Below are 23374 nucleotides of genomic sequence, written 5' to 3' on the forward strand. Positions count from 1 at the left end.
TCTTGAACCTGTGGTTCTTAAAATAAACTAAGAAGAGATATTTTTCAATATAAAAACCTATTGGCCTGGAAACGTCTCTGAGTGTGTGTTCCTCATTTATTGCCTGTGTGTGTACAACAAATGCTTAACACTACCCTCTGATAAGCCTACTGCTCGACCACACTACCACAAAATAGAGCATTAGAATTATCTCTTTTTGCCACTATCTTACCTCTATAGGGAACCCTTGGACTCTGTGCACACTATTTCTTACTTTTAAATAGTATGTACAGAGCCAGCTTCCTACACTTATGAACTCCCAATAGGGTCCTAGAACTCCTCAGTGACTTGCAATATTCTTAAAATGTACTGCAGGTGGTACTTTATCCCACATGTATCCGCACTTTTCTACACGATTGCCAGGTCTCTCATAAGACCATATTGACATGGTTCTGCAAAGCTGTCGTGCTTACAGTAGGAGCATATCAGCTCTTTTCTGTAATGTCTCACTTTTCTGCAAGGCTTTCATGCTTTCAGAAGGAATGTATCCTTCTCTGTAGGATCGGCATGCATCTCATAAGATCATATTGGCACTTCTGTGCGTGGCTGTCATGCTTACAATAGGAGTGAGTCCGCAGTTTTCCGCAAGGTCATCATGTACATAATCAGGCTACAGCAGCACTTCTCTGCTACTAAGAGCACATCATCACTTCTCTGCAAAGCTGTCATGTATAGTTACCTTAAGGCGCGAGTTATACTATAACTGGGGAATTTCTGTGGTTTTGTACAAGTAAATTCAGAACCTAACTATAATGTCCTACTGACCTTTGTTTTGTTTTAAGTGAATTTCTAAGGTTTTTTATAATTCTATTTCCTAATTATAATGTTCCTGTAACCGTAGTTTTTTTTTTTTTTTCCTCCACTGAATTTCCACGTGTTTTTTAAACATAGTAATTTTCTTTACTATATGTTAATAGAACCAGGCCACGCCCTGCAGCCAACCCCTTATACCAACCCAGCCTTTGGCTGTGCGCAGCAAGAGTTGGCCACTTGGCCTGTGGCCAGGCCAGAGGAGAGGAGGCCAACCCCTATAATCACCCAACCCCGTGCTGTGCATTGCCAAACAGCCTTTCTCTCTTCATGTGAGAATAGGTGTTACAGGGTGTCTCTGGGTGTGAGAGTGTCTGGGTGTGAAAGTGGGTGCCTGAAGGTCTGAGTGGTTTGACAGTGGGTGCCTGAGGGTCTGTGAGCGGGTGCGTCAGTGTCTGAGTTGGTCTGTGAGTGGATGTGTCACTAAGTAGGTCTGTGAGTGGGTGTGTAAGGATCCTAGTGGGTCGGTGAGTGGGTATGTCAGTGTCTGAGTGGGTGCATGAGGCTCTGAGTGGTCTGTGAGTGGGTGTATGTTTGTCTCACTGGGTGTGTGAGTGGGTGCATCAGTGTCTAACTGGGTCAGAGCAGTAGGTGCATCACTGTCTGAGTGGGTCTGTGAGTGGTTGCATGAGTCTCTGAGTGCATGTATAAGTGAATGAATTAGTGTGTGAATGCGTATGTTTTCTCTTCTAATTTTTTTTTCATATTCACGAAATTTGGTGAATTATTCGCAGATATTCACAAATATCGCGCATGGTGACCCAAAATTATTTTAAACCCATAATTTGCCCTTAAAACATACCTATATAACATCTCAAAATCCTAATTGAAAGTGGCATAAGGGTCAGGGTGAAGGTACCCTGACCCTTATGCCAGTTTCAATTAGGATTTTCACCCCTGAGGACCGTAGCCCGTGAAATAAAATGGCGGGTGCAACTTTCTAGTCAGGTTGCAGTCAGCCAATTACAGCACTTCTTTTCGCATGTGCGTTTACAAAAATTCAGGAATAGTCGAGAATTGTTTGCGAGATCAGATATACAAATTTGGATTTCCTTTAATATCTTAAAAACTACCACCAGTCACCACCATTCACCAAATGAGTGAAAGCGTAATCTACATATCAAAAGTTAGCTTTCTGCCAAATTTGGTGTAATTCGATCCAGTGGTTCGGGCTGTAGTTGTGGCTAAAGGTCCTCTGTAAATTAACATGGGGACCCCCTCCAAACTCCCCTTCTCACCCACGCTTGACAGATCAACCCCAAACTTTCTAAGCACAACAGAAATTACAAGGGCATTTTTGGGAGAAATTCCATGAAGATTCCTCAGACGGTACCAAGGATATAGGCAAGTCAAAAAAACGTTTTTCTATGAAAAGGTAGTCCTATCTATAACTACCTACACGTGACTGCAAGTAGGTAATACACATGCATATATACACACACACACACACACACACACTTTTTGTGTACTATGGTGTGGCCCCTTGGATGGCATGGTACAGCTTGTCATAGTATAGTGTGAAATTGTATGGTCTGTCGTATAGTGTGCTATGTTATGGACTCATGGTATGCCATGTCATTTTATGGTATGGTACGGTTTGTTATAGAGTAAAGTATGGTATAGTATGATATGAATCACTGCATAGTAAGATATGGGTTGGCCTGTTACTGTATTTTGGTAGGGTATGTAATTTTATAGTATAGTATGGCCTGCTATTTTATAGATTGGTATACTATGGCTTGTCATTGTATGCTATGGCTTCCTGTATAGTATGGTATGGTATTCTTTGGGCTGTCATTGTATTGTGTAGTATGGTTTGCTCTGTCATTCTATAATATGTTACTGCTTCTCATATTGTGGTATGGCCTGTTATTGTATAGTATGGCCTGTTTTTGTATAGTATGATGACCTATCATTGTATGGTGTTTCATTGCATAGTATGCTGGGGTATGGCCTGCCATTGCATGGTTTGACATGGTATAGTAGTGCCTGTCGTATGGTATGGCTGTTTATTGTATAGTATGCTGTGGCCTACCATTGGATGGTATCACTGTAAGAGTATAGTGTGGCCTGTCATTGTATAGTATGGCCCAGTTTTTGTATAGTATGATGACCTATCATTGTATGGTCTTTCATTGCATAGTATGCTATGGTATGGCCTGTTATTGTATGGTATGGCCTGTTATTGTATAGTATGGCCTGTTATTGTATAGTATGCTGTGGCCTACCATTGTATGGTATCACTGTCAGAGTATAGTGTGGCCTGTCATTGTATAGTATGGCCCAGTTTTTGTATAGTATGACGACCTATCATTGTGTGGTCTTTCATTCCATAGTATGCTGTAGTATGGCCTGTTATTGTATAGTATGCTGTGGCCTACCTTTTGTATGGTAGCACATGTCAGAGTATAGTGGCCTGTCATTGTATAGGATGGCATGGCCTGTCACTGTATGGTATGGCCTGTCATTGTATAGTATGACCTGTTATTGTATAGTATGGCCTGTTATTGCATAGTATGCTGTGGCCTACCTTTGTATGGTATCACTTGTCAGAGTATAGTTTGGCTTGTCATTGCATAGGATGGCCTGTCATTGTATAGGATGGTGTGGCCTGTCATTGTATAGTATGCTGTATGGTATCACCTTTAAGAGTAAAGTGTGTCTGTCATTGTATAGTATGGCCCAGGTTTTGTATAGTATGATGACCTATCATTGTCTGGTCTTTCGTTGCATAGTATGCTATGGTATGGCCTGTTATTGTATAGTATGGCGTGTTATTATATAGTATGCTGTGCCCTACCATTGTATGGTATCACCTGTCCGAGTATAGTGTGGCCTGTCATTGCATAGGATGGTATGGCCTGTCGTTGTATAGTATTGCCTGTCATTGTATAGGATGGTATGGCCTGTCATTGCATAGGATGGTATGGCCTGTCATTGCATAGGATGGTATGGCCTGTCATTGCATAGGATGGTATGGCCTGTCATTGCATAGGATGGTATGGCCTGTCATTGCATAGGATGGGATGGCCTGTCATTGTATAGGATAGGATGGGATGGCCTGTCATTGTATAGGATAGGATGGGATGGCCTGTCATTGTATAGGATGGGATGGCCTGTCATTGCATAGGATGGGATGGCCTGTCATTGCATAGGATGGCCTGTCATTGTATAGGATGGGATGGCCTGTCATTGCATAGGATGGGATTGGATGGCCTGTCATTGCATAGGATGGCCTGTCATTGTATAGGATGCTATGGTATGGCCTGTTATTGTATAGTATGGCATGTTATTATATAGTATGCTGTGCCCTACCATTGTATGGTATCACCTGTCCGAGTATAGTGTGGCCTATCATTGTATAGGATGGTATGGCCTGTCATTGTATAGGATGGTATGGCCTGTCATTGTATAGGATGGTATGGCCTGTCATTGCATAGGATGGCCTGTCATTGTATAGGATGGTATGGCCTGTCATTGCATAGGATGGCCTGTCATTGTATAGGATGGTATGGCCTGTCATTGTATAGGATGGCCTGTCATTGCATAGGATGGTTTGGCCTGTCATTGCATAGGATGGTTTGGCCTGTCATTGTACAGGATGGCTTGGCCTGTCATTGCATAGGATGGGATGGCCTGTCATTGCACAGGATGGTTTGGCCTGTCATTGTACAGGATGGTTTGGCCTGCCATTGTGCAGGATGGCTTGGCCTGTTATTGTGCAGGATGGCTTGGCCTGTCATTGTGCAGGATGGCTTGGCCTGTCATTGTGCAGGATGGCTTGGCCTGTCATTGCATAGGATGGTTTGGCCTGTCATTGCATAGGATGGTTTGGCCTGTCATTGCATAGGATGGTTTGGCCTGTCATTGCATAGGATGGCCTGTCATTGCATAGGATGGGATGGCCTGTCATTGTATAGGATGGTATGACCCTGTCATTGCATAGGATGGTTTGGCCTGTCATTGCATAGGATGGTTTGGCCTGTCATTGTGCAGGATGGTTTGGCCTGTCATTGTGCAGGATGGTTTGGCCTGTCATTGTGCAGGATGGTTTGGCCTGTCATTGTGCAGGATGGTTTGGCCTGTCATTGTGCAGGATGGTTTGGCCTGTCATTGTACAGGATGGTTTGGCCTGTCATTGTACAGGATGGTTTGGCCTGTCATTGCACAGGATGGTTTGGCCTGTCATTGCACAGGATGGTTTGGCCTGTCATTGCACAGGATGGTTTGGCCTGTCATTGCACAGGATGGTTTGGCCTGTCATTGCACAGGATGGTTTGGCCTGTCATTGCACAGGATGGTTTGGCCTGTCATTGTATAGTATGGCCTGTTATTATATAGTATGCTGTGCCCTACCATTGTATGGTATCACCTGTCCGAGTATAGTGTGGCCTGTCATTGCATAGGATGGCCTGTCATTGTATAGGATGGTTTGGCCTGTCATTGCATAGGATGGCCTGTCATTGTATAGGATGGTTTGGCCTGTCATTGCATAGGATGGCCTGTCATTGCGCAGGATGGGATGGCCTGTCATTGCGCAGGATGGGATGGCCTGTCATTGCATGGGATGGGATGGCCTGTCATTGCATAGGACGGGATGGCCTGTCATTGTACAGGATGGTATGGCCTGTCCTTGCATAGGATGGCCTGTCATTGTACAGGATGGTTTGGCCTGTCATTGTATAGGATGGTTTGGCCTGTCATTGTAGTATGGCAGGTTGTGGGTATCTTGGTTACAATGTACACATTAAGGCACGGGAGGAAGTGCAGTAGGGGTGTCCACACAGGCACAATATCTCTTTACAACATGTTATTTTGACACTAGAATGTTCTATACAACTAGTAATCTTGTAAACTTAAACCAGTTTAAAACCAACCCTTGTTTTTCTGCGTAAAGTATTTTAATCATTCCCAAAACATCCTATAAACTGTGAAACTCGTACCAAAAAATAACTGTGTTACAAACTAAACGAGTGATTTAATAATGATAGCGCAAAGCCATTAGTGTATTTTTAAACTGTTAAAAGTGACAGTAACAGCCTGCGGGCTGCACCGATGTGCAGAGGGTAAAAAGGAAGCGACACTGAAATGTGCCGTGTAAGCAGCAGCGTAGAGGAAGACCAGGAGCAAGACAACCTCACAACACACACACTTCTAGGAAGGGCTGGAAGTAGAAGAATAAATGCTCCAACATAGAGAGCAGAAGCAGCGGAAGAACGCTGCCAAAAAAAATAAAAAGAGGCAGTATTTGTTACAGGGACGGGGAAAATAAATCGAAAGTGAAGCCATCACGTTCTGACAAACAATTAAGCGATTTTTGAAGTCCGTGAATATTAAGCAATGGGTGGGCGTAAGATGCCTGGATGTGAACAAAACGCCTTTCAAGAGACAGTTCATTCTCGGTCTCATGCAAGACCTAAGAAGTCAGTCCTGAAAAATAAGTGCCGGTGGACCCCAGCAGCTGAGCCTCAGGGTGAGGGTAAACTGAGTCCAGTAGTCCTGTAAGCCTTGGACACCAGGAGCGAAGAACTCCGGTTCATTAGACTGGAGCCAAGTAACCCCGACTGTGGTCACAGTGAGCAGCTCCACGATTCTGGCGCTGGGGATGCAAGGAGCGGCATAAAGCTGCGTGTCTACCATCGTGACTTCAGCTGAACTCCCATCCAGGCGTTGTGATCATGAAAAAGGTGCAATCTCATGGGCATGGTTCAGCTGAGCAATGGTGAGGGGTACCCAGAAAGCTCTCCAAAGCCAGCCCTGCTCCCTACACTCGTATTGGGCCCTTGAAGGCTGAGGGAGAAACAACATGAGTTTTAGGCGTTGTTCTCAAAGCATTAATTGAGAGTTAAGAGAATGTAGGGGGTAGAAAGTCAATGTTACTTTAAATCGCATCATTATTAGTGGCTGTTTATGGTAGAGAAACTAGTTGATTGCAAAAGAGAAGAAAACCGCACATTTGTTAAACCCATTGGGAGGAGAAGTGCCAAGATGCACAGTTCCATTTATTTTCTTACCTTCTACATTTTCTTTCACTTCATAGGTGGAGGTTTGTGTTTTGGGGGCTGTGTGGAGTATTTCAGACTTTTCTGCTTATGAGGGCGTTTGTATTTCATCAGAAGGAGCTCTATTTGTTATGATCTTCCTACAACAATAGTGTTATTATATTGAGCACTCGTTACACCTGTTGATTGCGGTGCTTAACTGCAAACGTGGTATAAGGTGCTACTAATTATGCAATAATGCGGTCATACCTGCTGGTGATACATATGATTCCATTCCTGAAGAATCAGTTTTACATCCATGGGCACAGTACTTTCACGTCTATAAGCAATTTTCCTTTTTTCCTCTGACTCCAGCGCATATCTGCTCTGCAGAGGGGGACAGGCTGAGCAGAGGTATCCTGCGATCAGCTCCCTGCCTGTGTGCTCTCGGTGATAACTGCTAGGCGCTGTCTTAGGCGCGCTATCTGTCTGTGATATTCTGCAGCCCTCGAGTTAAACCCCTGAAGTGTAGGGAGTGGATTAGATAACATGGTGGCAGACGTTCCCACACTTCCACTGGCTCCTGTGCCAAGTACGAACATTTACAACCACTTGTTTACTGATCTCTCCAGATGCTTTCATGGATGTGTGTTTGACATTAACTAATTACCTTCAGTGGTCCTTCATGGAAACCCCTCTTGTCTTTCAAACTTCGGCCAGTGTATCTCACGCCTCAGTAGCTCCATTCAGCCGTGATCTCTCGTTGCAAGGCTCTCCTTGCTTGGGTTTACCAGCCGTCCCTGCCTGCTGCTTGACCTATCACCATTCTTTTAGAGTTGCACAACTCCCTGTTTGCACCATTCTCACCTACTGGCGAATCCCTTCATAACATGGTGGTGCATATTGTAATATCAGCAGTTCTACTCTGTTTCAGTGCTTATCATCTGCTTTGGCTCCTATGAAAATGTTAACTTTTTTGATTTCTCTTTCTGATCTGGGATCTCTCTATATTTTAAAGTGAAATGTACCTTGGTAGGAAGATTGTTCGAGATGTGCTCTTGTACATTAGTAATTATTTATTTCAGTAAGGAAGTACCTTCTTTTGTTTTCTCTGTTGTAAGAAAGTGCCGCAGGAAACTTTGTCCATGTGGGTGTCACCATAAGCTGACTTCTGCGACACCGAATTGGCAGTGGCTGTCCTGTGGTCCTGCATTGTAGTCCTGTTCCTGTGGAAAGTGGACTATAGTTCATGTCGGGTTCTTTATCTCCACACACTGTTTCACTGCTCCAGGCTCCTTGTCGATCAAATGTTGACAAATACAAGTTGAGGAGGCAGAACTTGATTTATGCCATCCACTCCACGCATGGTGGAAATTGTGTTTCCTGGAATCTCTTGCCCCGTGTTTCCAACATGTACCAGGCATGACATACATTTATGTGCTTACACTAGATCAAATGAGTTGAGTGTATTGTGGTTGTAGAGAAAAGGAAGCTGTAGTGTTCACCGGAAGGGGAGCGTAAGAACAAATAATAAATGGTTGGAGCGCACCACCTGCTTCTGATCTGTGAGGAGCCATTGACTTGAGCTTCTGAGAGTTCAACCAGTGCTCTGAGTCAATAACTGGACAGTAGAGCCTGGCGGTCATCCCCTAGTAGTGTTCAGTAACAAGGTTTTAGAATTGACACATTGATTCCTGTGGCGATGCACCATGGTGAGCCCTCTTGTGTTGCCCAAGTGCCCATTTATCACAGCCCCGTCCTACTCGCCACAGCCCGTGCTTTGCCAGCAGGCACCAAAGCTTTAATCGTACTCCAGGCTGTAGCATGCCCCAAGTTGAGAGATTGGCCCATTGCTCAGATTTCTGAAGGTTTACAAGATTATTTAGATCTAAGGCTGAGTTATCAGTATGTCACAGGATTCGTTTCAGTTTTTTTCTCGGTTTCGTGGTGTTGGGGTCCAGTTCCTGTATATTTTTGAGTCTCTGTCTTGAAGTGCCACGTGCTTTCTTATTCAGCTTATGTGCCATTAAACTGTTTTTAATATTCTTTTTCTGAAAAATTGGCTCCGTATTTGCATCCAGTCAGAAAACATGTTCAACACAAACAGCTATGAGCAGAATCATTTTAAAATCCTGACAGAGGATAAAAACTGCTCAGTGTTCCTTCTTTAAGTGCTTGCTATTAGATTGTCAAACATCCGAAGCCTTGACCACAGTTAGTTCTTGGTATTGTAAGTGCTGCAGAACTGCTGCGAGAGTAAGAAAATATGAGAAATATATCTCTATCTCTATCTAAAAATCACTTCTACATTAGGCGATGCCAGTCTGCACCTAAACGTCAGTGGTGCCTGTATCAACACCTCGCCACCACGCTTCACATACAAAGAAGATAGGCACTGGGTGTGCTGTTGTAGATTGCGCTTTTCAGCAGATACTGTCTTCTTTGTATGTGACAAGGAAGTGGAACGAATATATATCTATCCTACTGGCAATAGCCAGTAAGTAGTTTTAGTTTAGACTAGCTGCTTCCATAAATGAAGGATTTTTGTGTTTTACTAATAACTTAGTCATTATTTGACAACATTTTCTAAAATTGTATGCTAGTTAGTTCAGCTGCTGGTTGGAATGTTTAGGGGTGATTGGACAAGCAGGTACTGAGAAAATAGGGGGGTAGTTGGTTCCCAAAACGCTCTTTCCGCATATAGTGCATTTGGGAATGTTTGCATTTTTTTAAACACAACTACAGCCCAAACCTCTGAACGGATTTACACGAAATTTGGCAGAAGGCTAGGTCTTGGTCCAGAAGGATCTGTTTTTTGTTGTTTGATGTAAATCTGTTCAGTAGTTTTGGACTTGTTATTAAAGAAATAAAAATGTAGACGTGGATCTGCAACGGAGCCAGGTGAAATGCAAGGCCCTTATTAACTGGCTGCAACCTGAAAGGAAAGTTACAGCTGCCATTTTGTTTCTTGGCAAGTCCCCTGGGGCAGAAAACAAATAAAAACACACATAAGGTGGGGGGCAGGATAGAGGATCCTGACCCCATAGGACACTTGGAGGAGTCTCTGAGGTATCCCACTGTGACAGGCCAGACGAGGCCGACCCGCACAAGTCCACTGCTGGTGTTGACGCTGCCCCTGAGGACCCGGAAGTCCTCGGCTTACTCGCCAATCCAGGAGGGGCATGGAGGTCATGGCGGGAAGACGGATGTTCAAAAACTCCGATTTCGGATTCCCAAGGGGAAGCGGCGATCGAGGGAGTAGAGAGGAGAGCGTGGCCAGGAGAAGACGGAGCGGAGAGGAGAGCGTGGCAGGAGAAGACGGAGAGGAGAGCCTGTACGGGAGGGCGGAGGAATCCAGGAGTTCGAAGATCCATGTGTCCCAATCGGGGACAAGAGTAGAGTGAAGAACCGGGCGGCGGTTGCCCCGAGCAGCGACCGAAGAAGAACCTGTCTTCGGGAAGCGGACTCCATTAGCCCGCCACGCTTCTGGAGAAGCGTCGCGTTACCAGGTGCGTGTGAGTGGCTGGGACAGGGGTAGGGAGGACGGGAAGAGAATTAAGAAAAGGGGCTGGAGGGAGGGGGCTGCACCTTAAGAATAAAACTACACTGGCAGGGAAGGGGGCTGCACCTGAAGAATAAAATGCCACAGGCAGGAAAGGGGGCTGCACATTAAATAAAACGAGGCGGGGAAAGAGGAAACTAGCAAAAAGGATTAAGGAAAAGGATACTAAAGAGAAGAAAACAGGCAGTGATCATGAGGACAAAGAAAGACAGGAAAGGCCCATACATAGAGCTATAGAAACCTATAGAGGAGAGCAGGAAGAGAACCGGAAAGTAAAGCAAAGAAACTCTCCTGTTAGAAAGGGAAAGAACAGGAGAAGGACAGATAGAAAAGAAGAAAAGAGAAGGAAAGTAACAGCAGCAGAAGAGGGAAAGCCAGACAAGAAAACAAAGGAAAAACACAAGCACTTACCAAGATTTCTTTTCTTGTTTCACATGTGCTTCCCGAGAGACCTGTACAAGAGAGAGAACAAGGAGAAGGCTGTGAACCACTAGCAGGACAAGACGTATAAACACTGCACGACCTACCCAAGGAGTCATCATTTTCTTACTTATCACCATATATAACCAATAAAATAACTTCTACCAGAGCAACAGACGCAGCCTTGCGTTTTCATTTGCGCCATTCCTGCAACACCCACATGGCCAAAACATTTCCCTTTTTTGTTTTTTTTAATTGGCCGATCCGCGGATCCACTGCGACCCCCCTTTAACTCCCCCCATGTAAATCTGCAGTGGATCACACCGAGCCCCAATGGAACCCCCAAAAAAACCTCAACCACTCACACAGCATACCGCTGTTGCACACGGCCAAAGGCTGGACGCGTCGTGGGGTCAGGTGCATGGTGGGGGAGGCTTGGAGGTTGGCTGTAGGCAGTGTTTGTATTAAAGTACGGTACATTAAAAATACCTTAGAAATTCACTGAAGAAACCAAAGGTTACAGGGACGTCGTAATTAGGTTCATATTTCACCCACACAAAACCATAGAAATTCAGTAGTAATAGTTATACTTGCACTTGTCTGAAGAAAGTATAACTTGAGCTGTTAAGTAACTTTAGGCCACCAGTTCTTAAGTATAACTGCTGAATTTCTGTGGTTTTGTGCCGGTAAAACGTGAACCTAACTATAACTCCCCTGTAACCTTTGTTTTTTCAGTTACTATATTAACATAGTTAGCAGCGAGGAATGGCTTCCTCTTGTGATTTCTTTTATTCTGGCTGAGTTGTGTTTTTGAAGTTAAGTCATTAGATCTCGCCTTAGTGCATGCGCAGCCGTATGTGATGCATTTTGTCAACTTCAAGGGGGCTTCGATCCTGCTCATTGCTCACCATCCTTCCTATTTCTGTGCTTTTAGTTTGAAGGCACGTGCTGGATTTATTTCCTTTTTGTGTGTTTGTCCCTGAGGTGACGCACAGCTTGAGTGATGCATTTCTTCCATCGAGTGTCCTTCCGCTGCTCGCCCTATTTAGTTCTTTCGCAGGTAGCTCTCCTTCATGCCGCATCTGTTTGCAGGCCGTGCATTTTCACCCCTTCCCTTCCCTTCCCTTTCCTGTTTCAGACACACTTCGCGGTGGCAGAGAGATGTTATGATCAGACTGCTGTGTGCTCCGTTATATTGTGTGACAGACCTGGACCTTCTTACCTTTGCACCTCCCTCCCTCTGACCCTCCGTCTCCATAGCTTTTGACCCCTCTCCCTGGATCTCCGCCTTGGTTACCGCTTTAAACCTGCCACACCTTAGTTGAAAGTTTATTTTTGGTGTGCATGTGTCACTTAGATTTTTCTGACTTTGGTTGTTTTAGTTCCCTTCCAGATATGATATTTCTTTGTTTTTCCCTCCTTCCCTGCATCCCTCTTGTTTTTTTCTGCGCTCTCCTTCCCTCCCTCTGTCCTTCTGGCTTTGACCACGTGGGCTAGGTGTGGCAGAGAAGCATTGATTTGATTTGATTGCATTTCGGAAATGCCACGATGCCTCCTAAAAAACTCTTCCTTTTTTATTCCGTTTTTTATTTAAAAATGTAACTCGGGCAGTTGCAAATCCTATTTTGCCAGCTGTCGTCTGTCTTCAGCTTTCATGTAAAATGTAATGTGACTTTTGAAGACCTCGTCCGCTTAAAAAGATGGGACTTGACACATGTTGAAAACTTGCTTTTTAAGAGGCCCGACCATATGTTTAACGCCTGCCCGTCATAGATTCAGACGGTATAGATTGTAATGCTTTATTGGATTAACCAGAATTAAAGTGCAGAGATGGTTCAAGTTGGTGGTCTCCAGTATTGCATCATAATGTTGCAAGTAATGGAGTTTGGGAGGTGATTGTGAACATGTGGGCATTTTTTAGGACAATATGTGGTTGCTTTCTTTGTGTTTTTTCTTTCCAAACCACTGATCCGAGTTCTGTGTTTGCAGCAGCAGTCGGGAATTGTGGACCATCCTGTTGGGACGTTCTGCTTTAAGAGAACCAGTAAGTGTCTGCAGTGATTCGCAGTTTGTCTTTTCGCTTCGAGCCATTGTAGCTCCTCTCACCACAATGGAGAACACATCAGTTTATGACCTGGAGAATGAGTAACTTCAGTCCTAACAATGAGAATATGGGAGTGGTATGGTGAAAAGTTTGTTTCCAAAGAGATGGTGGCCTTCTCAAATGCATCGGGTCAGTGTATGTCACATCTAGGAAACCTTTGAGTATCTCCATGCCCTGGGAGGGTCCTTCCTCATGGTGCACAGCAGATAAGGTCTATAGCCTGCCGATATTAATATGCTCTGAGGTTAACTATGTGCAGGTCTCCATGCATTGTAGATCCGCTCTGTACCCTAGTCTGTGTCATTGGCCATACTTTAGGGTGGATAAATGACTGACAGGCCTTTGCTACCTCTTAAGCCTCTTGGGTAGGTACCAGTCACGAGAGAAGATGAAATAAGAAATCACAGACAAAGTGATTGTTCTGCAGGAAGACATCTCTGATGAAGAGGCTGAGCAGTGAAGTCCCCCCTCACTTAGTTCAGTGTCTTACACTGATGAGTGGATTTTGGCCGCGTCCCAACTAGGTATTCAGCTGTCTGGAATAACAAATACACACCAGTGAAGGCTCACTCATGAGGCACCAGAGGCGGAGCATGGCTTTCAGCAGTGCTTGAAATGAAAACCTAGACGTGCAGGAACGCTATGCCAGAGCACCTGCTTGTTTCTGAAAAGTCCTGATTATAAGTAGTGTACCACTGCTGAGAGGTGCAGGTACCCTCCCTCTCAAAATAAAAAAAGAACCAGTACTTAGTGCTTGACAGTTGGCTCATTTAAAACACTGGTTTTCAGTGAGAAAACCATGGGTAACTAAACACAGGCCTGAATCACAGAAATACAATTAATTTGAATTTGGATTTAAAAGTACTGAAATGTGCCAGTTGCTCCAAAGCAACATCCAGTGAAGATATTTGCTTAAAAGTGCTCAGGTAGGCTTCTGCAAGTCACCTCCCCTCGCTCTGGAGCAGGGCGAGTTTTGCCCCTTCTGCACTGGGCAGGTATTTTGGTACCATGTCGAGGTGATGCCCAGGAAGGAAGTTGTATGACGTCCCCCGGTTTCAGCATATTGTTACTTCATTCTTACTCTAACAACTGGCAGGGGCCAAGTCGAATAAAGCTTAGAGTGATAGCCTTAAAAAAGCGTATTCGACCTGCTGCAGGAAGGAGAATACAAAGGACATAAACCTAGGGGTTTAGCAGATTTCTTAACCTAAACCCCTCCCCCCTGTCAATTCCAGACTATTGCTGTTTTCACTTGACATTAAGTCTGAGTTAATGTGATTAGTTTTAAACCTGAACCTTCAAAAAATATATAAATCATTAAATACAGCACCTAATAGAGCTCCAGTATGTGGATGTAATCTTGCACCGAATACTCAAGAGTCTGAGGGTGAACCTCAATATCTAACCTTATTTAAGGCACCCAGCAGTATTTGCAGTTCCTAAGTGAGAACAGGAATAGTCTGGAATAAAGGTGGGAGGTAAGAAATCTGCCAAACCCCTATGTTTATGTCCTTTGTATTCTAACTCTTTGAGGCACAAGTGTTACTGTATTGTAAAGTGATTCAGAGTTACTGCATTGGGTGTTAGTGCATGGAATGTGTGAACGTAAAGATGTTTCTTGGAAGCAGAGGAAAGAAAACCCTGGATATTGTGCAGAACGGTGTGTAAAATGCTAACACAAGTGTAGAGAGGCTGCTGATGTGCAGACGGCACTTGGGGTCCCGGGAGTGCTAATATTCTAGAACTGCTTGGGAAGTTGATACATGGACATTTCCCCAGTGTGATGTCTCTCTTTGTCCAGTTAGGCCTCAAGACTAAATGGCTTAAGTGTATAACTAAGCCAGTTTAAGCAGGCGATTGGCGTGTCTGCCAAAACTCACTGCAACTAACCTACAGAACATTTTTAAGGCCACATAGTCATCTGAGGAGTGAAGGACTCATTTCCTTCTATCACTTTGTGTAGTATTTGTGACCTCTAGATTTGTTGAGATAAATTCTAAGATGAAAAAGCCATCATGGAGTCTCCCAACTGCTTCTCCCACTTTATAGTGCAAATGCTTTTATAGTTTGGGAAGACTGCCCATCTTGGTTGAGTTTGGTGGGTAGTTCTCGGCATAAAGGCAATCTGAAAAACCCACCTGCAGCGTCATGAGTTCTGCAGGGTGCATTGATTTTAGGGATGCTAGTGGCGCCTAACATAACCTGAGAGGATCACTGCGAGGAAGGAGGTTTACCTGTGAACCGCCCCTTGAGCGAGAATCTAACCCTGTGTGAGAGCGGCTGCCCCGTCTTACGATCCCTGCGAGGAAGGAGGTTTACCTGTGAACCGCCCCTTGAGCGAGAAACTAACCCTGTGTGAGAGCGGCTGCCCCGTATTACGAGCCCTGCGAGGAAGGAGCTGTGATGCCGTGTTGTTCAGTATGAGGGAGGAATTATGTCTCTTGACACATGCGGAGTGCAGTGATTTGAGTCCCTAATGTGAATTTTTACACTTGTTAAAGCATATTTTATTCATTTCCAGTCGCAGATCGATGCTGAGTTGAACAGATATTGGGAGCGACTGCTGGATGGACTTTCCTACTACAGACCTCCCAGGTATTGTACTGTTTCACAAAGGTGGATGTCGTGAGATGACTTGCACTCTGAATTTTAGTTAAGGGAGTTTCAGCTCGAAGGTGCATTACTGGAGTTTGGATATGCCAGTCTCAGAGTGTGTGTTTGTTTTACCAACAATGTGAAACAGAACAACGTGCGATCAGCTGTATTTCTTGGATGCTTTTTCTGTTCATAGAGAATTAAGATTCATGACATTTCTTTGTGTTAGAATAGAATTCTCAATAGATGGGGAATTTAAGGGCGAGGAGGTCAAACCATGCAAAGATCAAAGAAAGATCTCGGATGGAGGTGGGAGCACAACTCATGCAAAGACCATTAGAAATTTGGAACTTTGAGAGCTGCGTTGAAGACAGCCGAGAGCCAGTAGTGGTTGATTTAGACGTTCTGTGCCAACATGCCAATGTTTGTTTTTCTGTTTGTCCCCATTTCAGATGAAACATTCTCCTTTGAGTGGTATGTTCTCATTTATTTCTGGCCCACTGCCTCAGGCTATTCCATTCATTAAAGTCCCTATAATCCCATTATAGATCCTGGCTGCTATAGGTTAGGAGCGAGCCTTCAGTAACCCTTTTGGGGTGGGGTCCATCCCTCAGAAGGCATTTGAAAGACAGCCCCTGTGGAGAAGAGATGCCAACTTCTGCAAACTCTTGAAAGGTTGTGTGTTTGGGCCTTGTAGATAAGCTTGTACCGCTGTTCCTATAGACTTTAAAACCATTTGGTCTGTTCAGGTCTCTCCCAGGACTTCCTATTGGTGAAAGATGTTTTGCTTTCCTTGAAGCCTGAGCTCTGTCAGCACGTATACCCCAGTGAAAAACGTAATGTCTGCCTGATTGCATAAATTGCTGTCATATCTCCTTCTGTAACAGTTTGCTGAGTTGGCGTGTTCAGCTTTTTTTATAAAACGCACAACAGATGTTGAATGGGATGCTTGCAAAACGGGTCTGGAGTTGTACTTGTTCTTCTCCAGAGAGGAATCTCTTGCAAGTTCAGGATGGACTGTTCCAATGAGGAGCAGGATCTCTACTGACTTACATCAGGTCGGTCTCTGTCTTCAATTGCACAGTGGGCGATGAACTATGGGTTGGGATGCTGCCAGTGCGAGTGATCAGAGGATTTCCAAGAATTCCTCCAATAACTTTTGTGTGATTATGATTCACCCTTCTGTCCACGCCATGCCACTTAGGGTTAGTTGTGATCTGTATCTTAGCATTCGCTTCGTGTGTCAGTATTTTAAAATTATGCTGTCAGATCCGGCTTTCTTGTTTAATGCTTTCTAAATTATACCACTTCTAAATTTTGTTCCTTCTAGTAATGTAACCTAAATATTTTTTGTTTTTACTACAAATGATACATGCTAAGAACACGTAGGATTTACTACATGTGTAAGCCCTCTGATGGTCTGTAGCTTGGATCTCTAGGGTTCCAAGCTGTTGGTCCTTTCATAGATTATTCACTGATGTTGTTGCTTTCTTTAGCCCAAGGGCAGAGAGAATTTGTAGGTAATATATTTAATACAACAACGCATCCTCTTTGTTTGAGTCTTTTGTATCTGAAACAGATATGGACAATGTCTACATATTTTCTCTTGTGGACATCTAAAGATTCTTGAAGCCGAACTAAGTGAGAGAGTCTTGGAGTTACTCCTAGTTGTTATGCTGTTTGTATTCCGTAACCCTAACCTCCATTGTTTTTGCATGTAATGAATTCTCTATCTTGGCGCCCTTTCACCAGTTTCTGGGAAGCCGTCCATTCAACTGGATGAACCGTTGTTTCATTGTCCCCTTTGTTTTCTTGGTGTTTCGTTTTGTGTGATTAGTAAGTAGTTTACATATCCAAGTAGTTTGTCTGGGTTACTGTGAAAATAGATAGAATTTACTTTAGGAAGATATTTGTGGTACTTTTTCTACATAGGGGTGTGTGCCACCTGATATTTTCTATGTTTGAGGGATCAATGAATTGTTCATTGCTCTGCTTTTATATATAAATTACAACCTCCGGTTGGTGTCTTATGTGGCAATGTTGGGTCACAACTGCATGTTTCTAGGGTGCAGAGTAGTGTGTTTTGTGACAGAGCCATTGATTTGATAACATACTATCTGAACTTGTAAAGCTTGTGGCGACCCGAAGGATTCCCAGCTCTGCAAACGCAGCACTACTGGAAAAACACTGCATGGAGTTAATAGTCGAATAGCCACGTTTCAGAGTAGCTTTTAAAAGGTAAGTTAATTGTCTGTTGTCCTTGAGGTCGATGGCAGAGAGTTCCCAAGTGTGGGGGCATTGAACCTGAAAGATCTGCCTCAGCTTCTAGAGTGTTGGATGCAAGGGGCCACAGCTCTGTATTCAGCTTTGTCGACTATCTACTATCTGTCTCAGTACCTTGTGTCCATGATTGTGAAGGAGTTTGCCAGTGCGTGCTGCTTCGGTACCTTGTGTGCATGATTGTGAAGGAGCTTGCCAGTGTGTGCTGTCTCAGTACCTTGTGTGCATGATTATGAAGGATTTTGCCAGTGCGTGCTGTCTCTGTAGCTTGTGTCCATGATTGTGAAGGAGTTTGCCAGTGAGTGCTGTCTCTGGACCTTGTGTGCATGATTGTGAGGGAGCTTGCCAGTGTGTGCTGCCTCGGTACCTTGTGTGCATGACTGTGAGGGAGTTTGCCGGTGTGTGCTGCCTCAGTACATTGTGTGCATGATTGTGAAGGAGTTTGCCGGTGTGTGCTGTCTCGGTACCTTGTGTGCACGATTGTGAAGGAGTTTGCCAGTGTGTGCTGTCTCGGTACCTTGTGTGCATGGTTGTGAAGAAGGTTGCCGGTGTGTGCTGTCTCAGTACCTTGTGTGCATGATTGTGAATGAGTTTGCCAGTGCGTGCTGTCTCGGTACCTTGTGTGCATGATTGTGAAGGAGTTTGCCAGTGCGTGCTGTCTCTGTACCTTGTGTGCATGATTGTGAAGGAGTTTGCCAGTGCGTGTTGCCTCTGTACCTTGTGTGCATGACTGTGAAGGAGTTTGCCAGTGTGTGCTGCATGATTGTGAAGGAGTTTGCCAGTGTGTGCATGACTGTGAAGGAGTTTGCCAGTTCGTGCTGTCTCAGTACCTTGTGTGCATGATTGTGAAGGAGTTTGCCAGTTCGTGCTGTCTCGGTACCTTGTGTGCATGATTGTGAAGGAGTTTGCCAGTTCGTGCTGTCTCGGTACCTTGTGTGCATAATTGTGAATGAGTTTGCCAGTGTGTGCTGTCTCGGTACCTTGTGTGCATGATTGTGAAGGAGGTTGCCAGTTCGTGCAGTCTCGGTACCTTGTGTGCATGGTTGTGAATGAGTTTGCCAATGCGTGCTGTCTCAGTACCTTGTGTGCATGACTGTGAAGGAGTTTGCCAGTTCGTGCTGTCTCGGTACCTTGTGTGCATAATTGTGAATGAGTTTGCCAGTGCGTGCTGTCTCGGTACCTTGTGTGCATGATTGTGAAGGAGTTTGCCAGTGCGTGCTGTCTCGGTACCTTGTGTGCATGATTGTGAATGAGTTTGCCAGTGCGTGCTGTCTCGGTACCTTGTGTGCATGATTGTGAAGGAGTTTGCCAGTTCGTGCTGTCTCGGTACCTTGTGTGCATGATTGTGAAGGAGTTTGCCAGTTCGTGCTGTCTCAGTAGCTTGTGTGCATGTGCTGCATGATTGTGAAGGAGTTTGCCAGTGTGTCCATGATTTTGAAGGAGTTTGCCAGTGTGTCCATGATTGTGAAGGAGATTGCCAGTGTATCCATGATTGTGAAGGAGTTTGCCAGTTCGTGCTGTCTCGGTACCTTGTGTGCATAATTGTGAATGAGTTTGCCAGTGCGTGCTGTCTCGGTACCTTGTGTGCATGATTGTGAAGGAGTTTGCCAGTGCGTGCTGTCTCGGTACCTTGTGTGCATGATTGTGAATGAGTTTGCCAGTTCGTGCTGTCTCGGTACCTTGTGTGCATGATTGTGAATGAGTTTGCCAGTTCGTGCTGTCTCGGTACCTTGTGTGCATGATTGTGAAGGAGTTTGCCAGTTCGTGCTGTCTCAGTAGCTTGTGTGCATGTGCTGCATGATTGTGAAGGAGTTTGCCAGTGTGTCCATGATTGTGAAGGAGTTTGCCAGTCTGTCCATGATTGTGAAGGAGTTTGCCAGTGTGTCCATGATTGTGAAGGAGATTGCCAGTGTATCAATGATTGTGAAGGAGATTGCCAGTGTATCAATGATTGTGAAGGAGATTGCCAGTGTATCCATGATTGTGAAGGAGTTTGCCAGTTCGTGCTGTCTCAGTAGCTTGTGTGCATGTGCTGCATGATTGTGAAGGAGTTTGCCAGTGTGTCCATGATTGTGAAGGAGTTTGCCAGTCTGTCCATGATTGTGAAGGAGTTTGCCAGTGTGTCCATGATTGTGAAGGAGATTGCCAGTGTATCCATGATTGTGAAGGAGATTGCCAGTGTATCCATGATTGTGAAGGAGTTTGCCAGTGTGTGCTGCATGATTGTGAAGGAGATTGCCAGTGTGTGCTGCATGATTGTGAAGGAGATTGCCAGTGTGTCCATGATTGTGAAGGAGATTGCCAGTGTATCAATGATTGTGAAGGAGATTGCCAGTGTATCCATGATTGTGAAGGAGATTGCCAGTGTGTGCTGCATGATTGTGAAGGAGATTGCCAGTGTGTGCTGCATGATTGTGAAGGAGATTGCCAGTGTGTCCATGATTGTGAAGGAGTTTGCTAGTGTGTCCATGATTGTAAAGGAGTTTGCCAGTGCGTGCTGTCTCTGTACCTTGTGTGCATGACTGTGAAGGAGTTTGCCAGTGTGTGCTGTATCTGTACCTTGTGTCCATGATTGTGAAGGAGTTTGCCAGTGTGTGCTGTCTCTGTACCTTGTGTGCATGATTGTGAAGGAGTTTGCCAGTTCGTACTGTCTCTGTACCTTGTGTGCATGACTGTGAAGGAGTTTGCCAGTGTGTGCTGCATGATTGTGAAGGAGTTTGCCAGTGTGTCCATGATTGTGAAGGAGTTTGCCAGTGTGTCCATGATTGTGAAGGAGTCTGCCAGTGTGTGCTGTCTCGGTTCCTTGTGTGCATGATTGTGAAGGAGTTTGCCAGTTCGTGCTGTCTCAGTAGCTTGTGTGCATGTGCTGCATGATTGTGAAGGAGTTTGCCAGTGAGTCCATGATTGTGAAGGAGTTTGCCAGTGCGTGCTGTCTCAGTAGCTTGTGTGCATGTGCTGCATGATTGTTAAGGAGTTTGCCAGTGTGTCCATGATTGTGAAGGAGTTTGCCAGTGTGTGCTGTCTCTGTAGCTTGTGTGCATGTGCTGCATGATTGTGAAGGAGTTTGCCAGTGTGTCCATGATTGTGAAGGAGTTTGCCAGTGTGTGCTGCATGATTGTGAAGCAGATTGCCAGTGTGTCCATGATTGTGAAGGAGTTTGCCAGTGTGTGCTGTCTCGGTAGCTTGTGTGCATGTGCTGCATGATTGTGAAGGAGTTTGCCAGTGTGTCCATGATTGTGAAGGAGTTTGCCAGTGTGTCAATGATTGTGAAGGAGTTTGCCAGTGTGTGCTGCATGATTGTGAAGGAGTTTGCCAGTGTGTCCATGATTGTGAAGGAGTTTGCCAGTGTGTCCATGATTGTGAAGGAGATTGCCAGTGTGTCCATGATTGTGAAGGAGATTGCCAGTGTGTGCTGCATGATTGTGAAGGAGATTGCCAGTGTGTGCTGCATGATTGTGAAGGAGATTGCCAGTGTGTGCTGCATGATTGTGAAGGAGATTGCCAGTGTGTCCATGATTGTGAAGGAGATTGCCAGTGTGTCCATGATTGTGAAGGAGTTTGGCAGTGTGTCCATGATTGTGAAGGAGTTTGGCAGTGTGTCCATGATTGTGAGGGAGTTTGCCAGTGTGTGCGGTCTCAGTGTGACCATTCGTAGCTGAGGCTGGACTGAGTGTGTGTGCAGTTATAGAGTACTTTTGGATGTCCTATTCCAGCTCAAAGATTGGTTAATGGAGGCTTGTTAGTCTGTTGGCTACATCCGGGCTTTCTGTTGCATTTGTCATCAGAAATATTTTGTTTTTCTCCTAAAACAAATAATTTGGATAAAAAAGAGCTATTTTAAAGAAGGGCTTGTGTTCTGTGTAACTTCCTTTTTGTGATATCTTCTGAGATGACCTCTCTTCAGACTTCCACAGGCTGCAGGCCTGGAAACCCCTGTCCCGAGCCTTGACTTCTCAGTGGTGGGTCAGGGGTGTCTACAAAGTCCTTTTCATTAAAAATTAAAGGGTATTCATTTAAAACTTCAAGACTTGTACCCTCAAAGCATCTATCCCGATGACCCCACATGAGGGGAGACAAGACATTTATATAATGCCTCCAGGCTCCCCAGGTTCCCACGAAATGCAAGATCTAGCTGACTGTTTCTAGTAAAACCATCTGAGATGGGCACAAGCCAGTACCAGGATGCCTGATAAATGATATCCGTGCTCTCTAGCATCCCTCATTGATCATTCCTCTCCACTGCATTCCAGGACAGAATTTTTATTGTTGTTTATTGTTATGGCAGACAGGGATCAACTATATGTACATCAAGCCTTCGACTCCCAGAGGGACAGTCCGAACCAAAGGTTTTTCCTTCTCTGCTTGAAGGGTAACCCTAAAGGAGCCAAATGTGTTCCATGCCCCATGTGACTTGTGTCATTTTTCTGATGAGGCTCAACACACGTCTGGCGATGCGTATGTTTGGGCTGTAAGTGCGCCTTCTGAGTCTGTGAAAAGGCCACCTTACACGTGGTTTATATGTGGTTGGTCTGGCCTGGAATGTGGCCCATAATAATACCCAGTGGTTGATATTAATTTAAGATGGAAGGAGGTTTGATTAGAAAATGACAATATGGTACACTGGGAAAAATTGCTTCTTGATCAGCGCCATGTTACTTTTCACGTTATGGACATAAGTGTCATTTTTTGGTGATGGTCTGTGTATGAAAATGCAAGGAGGGAGGGAGAACTGCCTCTCATCCCAGCACAGTTCACCCTGGTGCATCCTGGTAAATGCAGTGCGCTTACTTCAAACTTGCTGCAGTGTTTCACCAGAGTTGGCGCCAGTAATGCTTTTATCCCAAGGCACAGCCTGGTTTAGCAATTAATTAGTAGAGCGCAGAAGTAGCAGGGAAAAGTAATCTGGGGTGGCTGATATGCTGCCCAGGTCTGTGCAGGTCACAGTACTACTCCATGGGTGCATCCCAGGTGAGCTTGTCAGCTCATTGGCTCAAGGGAGCCTTTTAAACACCCGGGGGGAGGGAGCTCACTGCTCCTCATCTGAGCGCAGTTCTCCCCATTGCATCCTGGTAAATGTAGTACACTACACTTAATTCAAACTTGCTCTAGTGTTTCACCAGAGTTGGTGCTGTTATCTCTAGATGTGTTTTTGAGTTAGGACCTTCGTCAGTAGAGAGCAGAAATAGTAGAGAGCAGGCAAAAGTAATCTGCGGTGGCTGAAATGCTGCCCAGGTCTTCACAGGTCACAGTAAGACTCCACAGGCACACAGGTGCATCCCAGGTGAGATCATCGGCTCATTGGCTCATGGGAGTCTTTCAAACGTAAGAGGGGAGGGAACACATCCTAGCACATTTCACCCCATTGCGTCCTGGTAAATGCAGTATGCTTACTCCAAACTTGCTGGAGTTCCTTGGATGCACCTGTGTGCCTGTGGAGTGGTAGTGTGACCTGTGAAGACGTGGGCAGCATACCAGCAACCGCTGTCCACTAAGTCTGCTCATTACTGATGAAGGGCTAAACCCAGAAACACGCGTCTAGAGATAACAGCACTACCTGCACCAACCGTGAGCACATACACCTTC

At 44.9% G+C, this 23374-nt stretch overlaps 1 protein-coding gene across 3 annotated transcripts in view; it reads left to right on the plus strand.

Moving 5' to 3' along the window:
- NUP188 (nucleoporin 188) overlaps positions 1 to 23374 on the plus strand; it is a 642545-nt gene that overhangs the window by 37528 nt on the left and 581643 nt on the right. For 2 of the 3 annotated variants that reach the window (XM_069237029.1, XM_069237030.1), the window contains exons 2-3: positions 12802 to 12856; positions 15438 to 15511. In XM_069237029.1, the coding sequence (XP_069093130.1) occupies positions 12802 to 12856; positions 15438 to 15511 (129 nt within the window). The remainder of the gene's footprint in view (positions 1 to 12801; positions 12857 to 15437; positions 15512 to 23374) is intronic. The other variant, XM_069237031.1, reaches the window with a different exon arrangement.

Source organism: Pleurodeles waltl, chromosome 6 (assembly GCF_031143425.1).
Source record: "Pleurodeles waltl isolate 20211129_DDA chromosome 6, aPleWal1.hap1.20221129, whole genome shotgun sequence".
Taxonomy (NCBI): domain Eukaryota; kingdom Metazoa; phylum Chordata; class Amphibia; order Caudata; family Salamandridae; genus Pleurodeles; species Pleurodeles waltl.